Genomic DNA, 13129 nt, shown 5'->3' on the forward strand with positions numbered 1-13129 from the left:
GCACTGGTGGCAGACATGAGTTTGAATCCTTGCACTGCCATTGACTAGTTGTATGATCCTGAATGAGTTTCCTTAACTTTTCCAAATTCTATTTTTGTTATCTAAAAAAATATGAAAATAATAATACAGTCTCAAAAGTTGCAAAGGCTCTCAGCACAATGACTATATATAAGAGTATTCCCTATTTAGAGGAAGGGACCATCCTTCCTTCATTTTCCAGGCTGACCACTTGAGCTTTCACACAATAAACTCTTTTTCAGCATCTTCTCTGTATAACCCAGGTGTGCACTAGTTGCTATGAGAAAACAAAGTAGAATAGAGTGTCTGTTTCTAAGAATTGACAAGTGCTTGCTCCTTTTGCTCCATTTTCAATTATGCCTTCCTCAAAAGAATAAAAACAATGGCATTGCTTTGGAGGATGCAGTAACTGAGGAATATGGGAGGTAAATCATTAATTCTTACCAAAAACAAAGCATATTATAAGTATTAATTCTAAAGTACCAGTGAGTGGATCAGTGTAGGACAAGAGTTTCCAAAGAGCATTTTAAGTCTCCCTCCCACCGCGTGAGCGAACATGGTCTGGAACACATACTTTGTTTGGAATGTTGATGTCACTTCCTGCTGCCAGCAGCACTTTACTGCACTCCTCATGACCTCCTTCAACAGTCAGAAAGAATGGTGTTTCTCCACTCTAACAAAAAGAGAAATAAGTTAAATTCAATTGCCTCTTGTCATGGAACGAAATTACTTGACAAACAACATGCTTTTTCTTTGCCTTTTGTCCATTCCTCTTAATAATGGATAGCATTCATTGAATGCTATGTGTCAACCTGTACTGCCAAGACTATATGCTTTGGCACAGTTAAATTACACAATGCTATAAGAGCAGGGTTAATATTATCCACGTGATAAAGATAAGAAAACTAAACCTCAGCTGAAAAGTGTCAAAGTGGCTGGGCTCAGTGGCTCAGTGGCTCAGCCTGCAATCCCAGCACTTTTGGAGACTGAGGCAGGCATGATGGCAGATGCCTATAGTCCCCGCTACTCAGGAGGCTGAGGCGAGAGGATCACCTGAGCCCAGGAGGTTGTGGCTGCAGTGAGACAGGATTGCATCACTTCACTCTAGCCTAGGCAACAGAGTGAGACCCCTGTCTCCAAAAAAAAAAAAAAGAAAAGAAAAAGAATCTCAAAAATAAGGAATTATAGTGCAGTATGAAACACAAAATTAGATGTACATTTGTACCAAGTATAGCTTTAATCTTTACAACTGATTAAATGTGACATGACATTTAAAAAAAATAACATTAATTTTTTAAAAATCTCAGTACTTCAGTTTCCTGAAACTCAGGATAAATATTAGGAGATCAAAGTAAAAGTTTAATACAGGCCAAAACATAGAGGAAAAAGAAGGAGCTGCTCCCACATAGTAGCTACTTGGCTATTTCCCTTTCCTCATGCAGACTCCTAAGAATATTGGGAAGAAATGCAGAATTCCTTCCCCATTCCCTATCAATTTCCCTCCTTGGACATTATTCTGCTTAACAACTGCCTTAGGATAAATTCAGAAGGCTTTACTCACAGCTAATTAGGTATGAACAATCATGTTAGCAGGAACACAAGAGCACAGAAACCAGTGTTTCCATTCCAGCAAGATGGGAAAATCATATTCCAGGCTGCTTTACCTGGGTGCCTGGAACAGCTATCTGCTTACAAAGGAATTTCTTCCCATAATCTTTCTTTTAATTTTCCTGGGAAAATAGATGCAAAAAGACAAATCCCAGCGGAGAAATATTTGTAAAAAATGTGTAAAGGAAATAATTGATGTCATGAATATATCAAGAGACTGATAAGGTTTCATATATTGGATCCTACAATCTACCTCTAAGAATATACCCAAAGGCAATTGTGAGGGATTCAGACTACAGTTAATATACAAGGAGGTTTGTGGAAGCACTACCTGTAATAAACAAAAACTGAAACTAAATATTGAAGAGCTAAAGAAGAGTAAATGAATTTGGGGCAGCTACAAAAATATATCGTACATGAATGTATAGGAACACAAAGGAAACTGGAAGTAAAATACATCAGATGTGTATAAGACCATCCTTTGAGCTGGGCATGGTTACTCACACCTGTAATCTCAGTTGCATGCGAGACTGAGATGGGAAGATCACTTGAAGCCAGGAGTTTGAGACCAGCCTGAGCAACATAATGAGACCCTATTTCTAATAATAATAATTACTTGAGTTTAGAGAAAATATAACACTGCTATTTATTTTTTATCTTGCATTTTTAATGTATATTTCTAGCATAAATGTATATATGATAGTTCAAACTTTCTTTACCAACATGAGTTTGCTACCAAGAATGTCTAGAGACCACTGCTCTAGAGCACATTCATATGGGTCTGGCAATATCTTGTATCAGGAAACAGAGGAAGCCCCAAACATTATGAATCATACCCAAAAAAATAATGTTATTGCTGTGCCCTTAATTTTGTGCAAATGAAACTATCATAATCTGAAATTAAAGTTTCTTGGGCTTTATGAGTTTTCCCCAATGTGCCTTGACTCCAAAATAGCTAAAAGGTAGATGAAATCTACGTGCATGCACACATTTCAGTGTTTGTTTGTTTGTTTGTTTGTTTTGAGACGGAGTCTCACACTGTCACCCAGGCTGGAGTGCAATGGCGTGAAATTGGCTCACTGCAACTTCCACCTCCCGGAATTCAAGCGATTCTCCTGCCTCAGCTTACCCAGTAGCTGGGACTACAGGTGTGCGCCACTACGCTCGGCCAATTTTCTGTATTTTTAGTAGAGACAGGGTTTCACTGTGTCAGCCAGAATGGTCTCGAACTCCTGACTTTGTGATCCCCCTGCCTCAGCCCCTCAAACTACTGGGATTAGAGGCGTGAGCCACCGCACCCGGCCTGCAGTGGTTTTAATACGTTTTAATAGAACAGGGAAAGCATAACTGAGACTAACACTCCTGTGACTACAGGACTTGATCTCTGCTCTGGTTGGAATGTTCGTGTCCCTTCAAAATTCATGTTGAAACTTAAATCCCCAATGGAATAAGATTAAGAGATGGCCTTTATGAAGTGATTAGGTCATGAGGGCTAGCTCAGTCAACCAGGTGGATAGAATTGTCATTGTTTGAGCACATGCATTACATTGGAATGGGTATCAGTGGCTTAGAAGAAAATCTTAGAAACAACAGGGGCCAGGCACGGTGGCTCAAGCCTGTAATCCCAGCACTTTGGGAGGCCGAGGCGGGTGGCTCACGAGGTCAAGAGATCGTGACCATCCTGGTCAACATGGTGAGACCCCGTCTCTACTAAAAATACAAAAAATTAGCTGAGCATGGTGGCGCGTGCCTGTAATCCCAGCTACTCGGGAGGCTGAGGCAGGAGAATTGCCTGAACCCAGGAGGCGGAGGTTGTGGTGAGCCGAGATCGCGCCATTGCACTCCAGCCTGGGTAACAGGAGCAAAACTCCGTCTCAAAAAAAAAAAAGAAACAACAGTGGGGCATTCTTTAAGAAATGCTGCATCTCTCATGCCACTGTACTCCAGTCTGGGTGACAAAGCAAGACTTTGATGCTATAAGAAAAAAAGAAAGAAAGAAAAAGAAAAAAAGAAAGAAATCATCAAGCCTCATTAGGATAGTGTTTTAGAAGAATCTAATTCAGCATGAAGTTTAGAAACAATTAACTGAGTTATCTTGCTTATTTTTTTTCCTTTATACATGCATGTAAAAAAACTAAAAGTCTAAAAACATCTTTAAATAGGCAGCATAAAATAAATATTTTAAGTGATAATAAATATTTTTGTCATAGTTAGATGGCAGCATGATTTTTTCTGAGTGTTACATAAAATAATAATGTGCCTTAAAATCAATGGTATCTTAAGGTAAATGCTTATGATATTAGTTCTTTTGGTAGCTCTCAGGAGAGGCATCAAGTTTAGAAATTACCAGAACATTAAACTGTGAAATACAAGAGGACTCCACTGACCTGAGTTTCCAAAGAGCCAAACAAAAAGTCACTCTAGCATAGGTTAAGAAATGACCATCCAGGGGCAACTGACTCACAAATCTGCCTGCACAGCCACAGCCATATCCCCTCCACCAAATCCAGAACCAGTGTCTTTTTTTTTTTTTTTAATAGTTGGAGTCTCACTCTGTTGCCCAGGCTGGAGTGCAATAGCATGATCTCGGCTCACTGCAACTTCCGCCTCCCAGGTTCAAACGATCCTCTCACCTTAGCCTCCTGAGTAGCTGGGACTATAGGCATCTGCCACCATGTCCAGCTAATTTTTAAATTTTTTGTAAAGATGAGGCTTTGCCATGTTGGCCAGGCTGGTCTCAAACTCCTGACCTCAGGTGATCCACCCACCTCAGCTGCTGAAACTGTTGGGATTACAGGTGTGAGCCGCTGCGCCTGGCCCCGGAACCAGTTTCTAGCTGGCTAACACTCCACCTGACTGTACCCACCTCCCAGGTGCCTCAAACAAAATCCATTCAAGCCCTCATTATGTATGCCACTCACCTACTCCTCCCCTGTAACCCCCAGCAACAGCCCAAGCGAGAGAGCTGGGGGCAGAAAGTCCTTCCTCTCCCTGAGACCTGGTCACAAGTCCTGAGGACTCTGCCTCCTCCTACCACTTCATCTTGTTTGTTGCTCATGAGTGTCTCAGTGAGAGGCCTTTCATATGTCTTGCTTCCCCCATTTTGGCAGTCATCTGATTGGTCCTCCCCTGTTCTGGGCTCTCCTGGCACCAGTCTACCTTTCAAATGGCTGTGACAGTTACCTGCCCACAGCTAAGATGAATCTCATCCCTTTTCACTGCTTAAAACCCTTCAAGGTCTCTTCTGGCAAGCACATCAAAGCTAAACCCTCCCTCCCATAAAGCATGACCTTTCATCGTCTGTCTGCCTTGGCCCACTAAGCTTCTGGCTTTCCCAGGCCTCCTATCCTCAGTTTCTGCCACCTTGAACTTGTCAGTCCCAGAACACACCATACTCTTGCCTTGGTTCTTTTACTTGGACCCTTCCCTCTGTCTGAAATACTTTATACTTGTGCCATCCTCAAAATCTCTCCTGCCAATGTTCATTGCAATGCCAAGACCCAGATAATATATCACCTCTTCTGTGAAAACTGAAATTTCTGAAAAACAGCTTCCTCTGTGTTCTCATAGCATTCTCTGTAGACCTCTGTTATTGCATGTAACCCAGTACATTATTTGTTTTGCATGCTTTTCTTGCCCTGTGGGCTTCTAGAATAAGAACACATACTTCATCTGGCATACATAAATTTTTTTGAATGAATGGGTAAATAAAGGAATGGTTTAACAAATGAAGTGCTGTGAGATACTTCGAAGAACAAACTAAGAACGTTGTGCACCCAATGGCACTAACACTTTTGTTTTCCTCCCACTACTTTCTTGAAAGCCATTCCTCCAACCCTTCCCTGTTTAAGTCCTGTGTCCATAGTGAGCATTTCCACATACCTCATTCATCTCATTTATGTCTTGCCACTGGGTTAGCAGCACCCGCACTGCAGGACTGTGACCATGCTTTGCAGCGAGGTGCAGGGCAGTGTTTCCCTCCTGCAACAGAGACACACTGGAGGTAGAATCCCCTGTGCCGGGAGAGCATGCTCCTTCAATAGCAAGACTGCAGTGGAGTTTCTGGAAGCTTCCATTTTGGTTAAAGCTACAGTCTAAAGTGTGGACCACAGTATCTTCTGTTTTAAGTGAAATTTATATATTTTTAAGTTTTAAATAAAAAGGCATAGCTTTTTGAACCCGTAGAAAAAAAGCCATCCATGTGCCTTGTTCTAACTTTGTCACCAATTGATAGCAACATGTGGAGCGACAAAAGAAATTCCATTTAACCTTTGTAAGGGTAAAATGGTGAAAATTTTCTGTGAGATCACTTTAGCAATATCATATATCAAAACTTTTTAAAAATGTGCAGAAGGCTTTGACCCACTACTCTACATCTAGGAATTTCTCCTGAGAAAGTCATGAAAGATGTATGTATAAATATAGACGTCTACCCCAGGATTTTTTCCTCCCCTTTCATATAGGGCTGAGCCTCCAGGAGACCTCACGGGAGGAGAGGAGAGGGGTGGAGTTGATCATGGAAAATTCCATGTAGTCTATTGATTCCACAAACATTTATGAAGCAAAAAAATACCAATCTGGACAACCCACAGAACTAGTGGAAGGATTTTGCCTGGATAGTTCATGATTCTCTCTGAGTACAGTAACAATTTAACAACTCTCCTGCTGACTAAAATGCCCTCACCAAATCTACATGCCAATTGTTACCCCCTACATCAATTGTTACTCCCCTTTCTCTTGTTCTCAGCAAAGATATAAAACCCCAACTCACCTTGTCCTTTTCTGAAGTATGCAGGTTTAGGAAGGTAAGTTTTTCTATCATTTCAACATGGCCCCTCTCAGCTGCCAAAAGAAATGGTTTTCTTCCTTTCTAAAAACGAATACAAACTTCAAGCCTTTATTACACTCTTAGTGAACAAGCAAGACAATGGACAAAGCTAGTGGCATTTTAAGGATGATGGGGAGTGCAAGATGGCTCTTCCTATGGGAGAAAGATGATGCTATCTCTGATTCCCAACCAGATTCAGTTCTGAGTTTTCACTCAAAACTGTGGGAGACTCTACATCAGCATGAAATCTGTTTAATGGGGGACAACAAATACTGTTCAGAAAAGGTCCTCTCAAGTATCAGGGGAGACGTAACATCACAGGCAGATGATAAGATTCCCTTTCAAATATAGTAATTTATAAACTTTATTTATTCAATAGTTCTTTCACCATTTACTGAGAAGCTACTACGTGCCAGACCCTGTCTCAGGCACCTGCACATCATACTAAGCCTTCCCTTACTGATAACAATGTTTGAAACAGAAATTTTCTAGGGCTAATTATTTATGTGGTTCATTCTGACAGGACATTTGATTAACTACTTCTCCTTAGGCCCTCCCTCCTTCCTCATAGATTTTTCTACAATATCTACTAAGAATCAATAGGAAAACTCATGAGAATAGGTCAATATGAAATGGAATTAAGAAATGAGGCTTTACCCAGAGACTATAGATGTAGAGAAACGTTTAGGTTTGACTTTTTTAGAAGATAAGTTCAAATATAGAATTTTCTGATTATGGAATTCCTCCTACTTTTCATGTTGCCATTGGAGACTGCGTTTGCCATAGCCAAAATGTCATCAAGAAAAGTGAAAGACATGTCTTAGTCTGTTTTGTGTTGCTAAAACAGAATATCTCAGGCTGGGTAACTTAAAAAGAAAAGAGGTTTATTTAGCTCACAGTTCTGCAGGCTGGGAAGTTCAAGGGCATGGTCTTGGCTTCCGGCAAGGCTTTCCACACTGTTCCATAACATGAGAGAGAAGGTCAAAGGGATGTGAACATGTATGAAGAGACAAAACTCAAGGGGCATCCTAGCTCCCACTCTTGTGGGAACAAGTTTATTCCTATGAGAATGAATCTAGCCCCATCAAAGTGAGAACTCACTACCTGAAGAATGGCACCAAGACATTCATGAAAGTTCCACCCTCATGACCAAACATTTCCCAATAGGTCCCACCTCCTAACACAACCAGATTGGGGATCAAATTTCAACATGAATTCTGATGGGGACAAACCATAGCCAGACTATAGCAGATCCACAGAAAATGTAACGTTCTAAGTTGAGATAATTAAAAGAAGTTAAAGAAAGTTGTGGTGGCAATATGATAGCAGAAATATTTTCTTCAATTAAAGAGAAGAAAACACTCACAAATTGGCTTAGTGTGTTACTGAAAGCTTAGCAAGGTGTCTTAATGTGAAAAAACAGATACGAGCCTCTTTATAAAAGGTCCTAAATATGAGATTAGTCATCTAACACTTGATAAAATAGGGGAATGAAAAGATCATGGTCACTGTTAACCTGAGATAACAACTCAGGAGCCCCCAGTAACTGGAGAAAAAAGGAAGAAAAAACCTAAAATAGTAAATAGCAAAAACAAAAACAAATCTATAAAATCCGTCCTACAGAGGTCTGTATTTATACATGTATGGAAGGTGGAGAAAACAATTTGTTCCAAAAAGTTCATCTAATTCATCATTCTGGGGCCATATATGTCACCAATGAGATCTACATCCTCAACCCTTCAAAGGGTTTAGTGATTTCATTCTCAGAAAATCAGCAAGAAATGGCAAAGGGAAGAAACAGAGACTGCTTGGAACCACAGTTTGCTGCTTTCAAGGTAAGAATTAATTGAAGGGTAAAATTTAATCTTGAGCCATGAACAACTCTTCATAAATGACAGACCAAAAATCATTGTGTCTGATATACATATATCTGCAAATAGTCACTACAGGTAAAGTTTCATGTAAACAAATCACAAAAGAGGGAACAAAAAACAGTGATTATACACTTGATGAAAACATCTGGTCACGCATCCTCATAAATCATTTATTCATTAATTCAACAATTATTGAGCATCGATGTATATGCCAGATAATGTGCTAAGCAATAGAGTGACCAAGCTGAGAAATATATCGCTCATCCTCAAGCTGGTATTTATAGTTCATCTGTTGTTCTTCCCAGTAGATGGAATTTCCAATTAGGGGTCATTTTATCATAATCTATGCTGCTTAGTAACATAGTTAATAATCTATCTAGTTTGCAAGGACACAGAGGCAAAAAGTTAACCAAAATTTAAATTCTCATGTAGAAGGAAAGGGGTTTTGTTAGCTCTTTACCCAGAGACCACAAATTATACATGAAGGTGTTGTGCCCTAGTGTGGCATTTGTTGCTTTTGCCTTTATATTTACCTTTTTTCTAGTAACAGTACTTCCATTTTACTTTGGAGAACAACCACACATACACATACACACCCTACCATTTAGTGCATTTAGTGCTGTCCATTTTCAGGCCTTACCTGCCTGCCTTCTGCCACAATATTAGACAAAATAACAATAGGAATTGCAAAGATATATGTGGTTTGTAAAAAATACAGTTTCTTATCATGTCCTTTATTTTTTTTAACCACCCAATCAATCCTTTTTCATCACATTCAAGTAGGCCTCTATCCAGGGCTGTCTCACAGGACCTCCCTTACATGGAAGGCAGGAAGTTTTTCCAGCCAGGAGCTCTGGGCTCTAGGCCTTGGGCAAATCACAATGACTCTCTGGCTCAAGATCCTGTCCCTTTAAGTACTAAAATAAGGTGAGTTCAGGGTTCCTGTTCCATGTTTCCTCTATTAACTCAATGTATATTTAATCTGATTAAAACAGGGTCTTACTTTGTCATTCAGGCTGGAATGCAGTGGCATGATCTCAGCTTACTGCAACTTCCACCTTCTGAGATCCAGTGATCCTCCCATCTCAGCCTCCCAAGTAGCTGGGACCACCAGTGTACACCACCACACACTGGTTAATTTTTTGTAGAGACGGGTTTCACCATGCTTCCCAGGCTGGTCTCGAACTCCTGAGCTCAAGAGATCCTCCCACCTCTGCCTCCCAAAGTGCTGGGATTAGAGGTGTGAGCCATTGTACCTGGCTAACCTGATATGTTTTAACGCAATGCATTTAATTTTTGTTTGCATGTAAGTCTGAGGGATTGGGACTGTTTATTATAAACTTTTTAAGTTTGCTGAGAAGATGAAGTTATCAAATTTGATGTCATCAAATTCAGCAAAAATTTCATAAATAGCCATTAAGTGGGTATTCAAAGTCCAACCTGACCTTCCTTTACCACAGGGATCTCTGAGATGTGCCGACCTCAGGATCCCCTGAGGAGAAGCACTGGGTGGGCCTCCAGTGCACAGTCCCACCTCACAACACTTCCCATCACCCCGGGATCAGGCACTTGAGCCAGGGGAAAACCCTGAATAACTAGAAATTTCAGAAGTTAAAAAAAATATATGTTTCATGAGATCAAAAAATAAAAAGCAGTGTGTTAAATATGAAAAAGTGGCACTGGTAGGGTGGGAGACACCGGGCTAGTTTTCCCCTTACATAAAGGAAATAATAGACTTGATTAAATCCAAAGCTGTTAAATGTTGCTTGGGGTCTATATAAGAAAACAGGTATCTTCTCAAGTCCCCTTCTACTCTCTATTCCCACCCCTTCCAGAAAAAGAATCTTCTTTGCATTTTGACTTCCAGAGAATTAAAACCATGGAAGTTCACCATATGCATAGCTGAAACCAACCTAACATTATACCACCAAATTCTTGTAAATATCCAAAAATATGAGTGGCATGTAAGGCCTTCCTATTTCCCTCCCTCCAAATATGTTAGTCTGAGCATTTATTTTTGATCACCAGATGGAAATTTACACGTAGATTTGAAATGTCTTTACTCACAACTCCTGGCTGCTCTAATCTCTCTTCCTTGGAGAGGCCTTAATGATTTCAATGGGTGTGGAGCTGTGGGGAAATCTCAAAAGGTTTCCCAGCATGCTCCATCTCTCCCCACCCAAACTCCACCTGGCCTAGTTAAATCCAGTTTGTTTTAAGGGCCTCCTCCCAGGAAAGCTTTCCTTGTTAGATTTTGGAGTTCCCTCCAGACCAAAAAGATGGATTTTACCAACCCTGGCAAGTACACAGGCTCTCAGTCACTATCTGTTGATAAGAAACTAGGCAAGAGAGTAACACTGTGAAGTTGAAGACATCTTTAATATCAAATGTATTTCATCAGCTTCACAATACCTTTAAGCAGATGCAAATGGGAAACCCAGCGCTAAATCAATAGACCCTGAGCTTCTGATCCCAGTTGCAACTGGCTTCCCCGCCCCCTGCATTTTTTTTATCATGATAAAGTATTTATAACAAAATTTATCATTTTAACCATTATTAAGTGTAGAGTTCAGTGGTATTAAGTATACTCATGTGGTTGTGTAGCCATCACTACCATCCATCTCTATAACCCTTTTCATCTTGCAAAACTGGAATTCTGTACTCATCAAACCATAATTCCCCACTTTCCCTTCCTCCTAGTTCCTGGCAACTACCATTCCAACTGGCTTTTGCCAACATATGTGACCCACTCACAGATCTTAAAAAAAAAAAGTAGATTTCTTTCTGTCTTTTCTTTTTTTTTTTTTTTTTTTTTTTTAATTTTTTATTTGATTATAGGTTTTGGGGTACATGAGCAGAGCATGCGAGACAGTTGCGTAGGTACACACATGGCAGTGTGCTTTGCTTTTCTTCTCCCCTTCACCCACATTTGGCATTTCTCCCCAGGCTATCCCTCCCCACCTCCCCCTCCCACTGGCCCTCCCCGTTTCCCCCTAATAGACCCCAGTGTTTAGTACTCCCCTTTCTGTGTCCATGTGTTCTCATTTTTCATCACCCACCTATGAGTGAGAATATGCGGTGTTTCATTTTCTGTTCTTGTGTCAGTTTGCTGAGGATGATGTTCTCCAGATTCATCCATGTCCCTACAAATGACACGAACTCATCATTTCTGATTGCTGCATAATATTCCATGGTGTATATGTGCCACATTTTTCCAATCCAGTCTATTATCAATGGGCATTTGGGTTGATTCCAGGTCTTTGCTATTGTAAACAGTGCTGCAATGAACATTCGTGTACATGTGTCCTTATAGTAGAACGATTTATAGTCTTTTGGATATATACCCAGTAATGGGATTGCTGGGTCAAATGGAATTTCTATTTCTAAGGCCTTGAGGAATCGCCACACTGTCTTCCACAATGGTTGAACTAATTTACACTCCCACCAACAGTGTAAAAGTGTTCCTTTTTCTCCACATCCTCTCCAGCATCTGTTGTCTCCAGATTTTTTAATGATCGCCATTCTAACTGGCGTGAGATGGTATCTCAATGTGGTTTTGATTTGCATCTCTCTGATGACCAGTGACGATGAGCATTTTTTCATATGATTGTTGGCCTCATATATGTCTTCTTTCGTAAAGTATCTGTTCATATCCTTTGCCCACTTTTGAATGGGCTTGTTTGTTTTTTTCCTGTAAATCTGCTTGAGTTCTTTGTAAATTCTGGATATCAGCCCTTTGTCAGATGGGTAGACTGCGAAAATTTTTTCCCATTCTGTTGGTTGCCGATCCACTCTAGTGACTGTTTCTTTTGCCGTGCAGAAGCTGTGGAGTTTCATTAGGTCCCATTTGTCTATTTTGGCTTTTGTTGCCAATGCTCTTGGTGTTTTGTTCATGAAGTCCTTGCCTACTCCTATGTCCTGGATAGTTTTGCCTAGATTTCCTTCTAGGGTTTTTATGGTGCCAGGTCTTATGTTTAAGTCTTTAATCCATCTGGAGTTAATTTTAGTGTAAGGTGTCAGGAAGGGGTCCAGTTTCTGCTTTCTGCACATGGCTAGCCAGTTTTCCCAACACCATTTGTTAAACATGGAATCCTTGCCCCATTGCTTGTTTTTGTCAGGTTTATCAAAGATTGTATAGTTGTATGTATGTTGTGTTGCCTCCGGTGCCTCTGTTTTGTTCCATTGGTCTATATCTCTGTTTTGGTACCAGTACCATGCTGTTTTGATTACTGTAGCCTTGTAGTATAGTTTGAAATCCGGTAGTGTGATGCCCCCCGCAGTGTTCTTTTTGCTTAGAATTGACTTGGCTATGCGGGCTCTCTTTTGGTTCCATATGAAGTTCATGGTGGTTTTTTCCAGTTCTGTGAAGAAAGTCAATGGTAGCTTGATGGGGATAGCATTGATTCTGTAAATTACTTTGGGAAGTATAGCCATTTTCACGATATTAATTCTTCCTAACCATGAACATGGAATGTTTCTCCATCTGTTTGTGTCCTCTCTGATTTCGTTGAGCAGTGGTTTGTAGTTCTCCTTGAAGAGGTCCCTTACGTTCCTTGTGAGTTGTATTCCAAGGTATTTTATTCTTTTTGTAGCAATTGCGAATGGCAGTTCGCTCTTGATTTGGCTTTCTTTAAGTCTGTTATTGGTGTAGACGAATGCTTGTGATTTTTGCACATTGATTTTATATCCTGAGACTTTGCTGAAGTTGTTTATCAGTTTCAGGAGTTTTTGGGCTGAGGCGATGGGGTCTTCTAGGTATACTATCATGTCGTCTGCAAATAGAGACAATTTGGCTTCCACC

General features: G+C 40.4%; 1 protein-coding gene across 4 annotated transcripts in view; it reads right to left on the reverse strand.

The window, feature by feature from the left end:
• Positions 1 to 13129, reverse strand: part of ANKDD1B (ankyrin repeat and death domain containing 1B) — a 61063-nt gene that overhangs the window by 23190 nt on the left and 24744 nt on the right. For all 4 annotated transcript variants that reach the window (XM_054252173.2, XM_054252174.2, XM_054252172.2 and 1 more), the window contains 3 exons: positions 6398 to 6496; positions 5509 to 5607; positions 593 to 691 (listed from right to left, as the gene is read on the reverse strand). In XM_054252173.2, the coding sequence (XP_054108148.1) occupies positions 593 to 691; positions 5509 to 5607; positions 6398 to 6496 (297 nt within the window). The remainder of the gene's footprint in view (positions 1 to 592; positions 692 to 5508; positions 5608 to 6397; positions 6497 to 13129) is intronic.

This window comes from Callithrix jacchus, chromosome 2 (genome assembly GCF_049354715.1).
Source record: "Callithrix jacchus isolate 240 chromosome 2, calJac240_pri, whole genome shotgun sequence".
Lineage (NCBI taxonomy): Eukaryota > Metazoa > Chordata > Mammalia > Primates > Cebidae > Callithrix > Callithrix jacchus.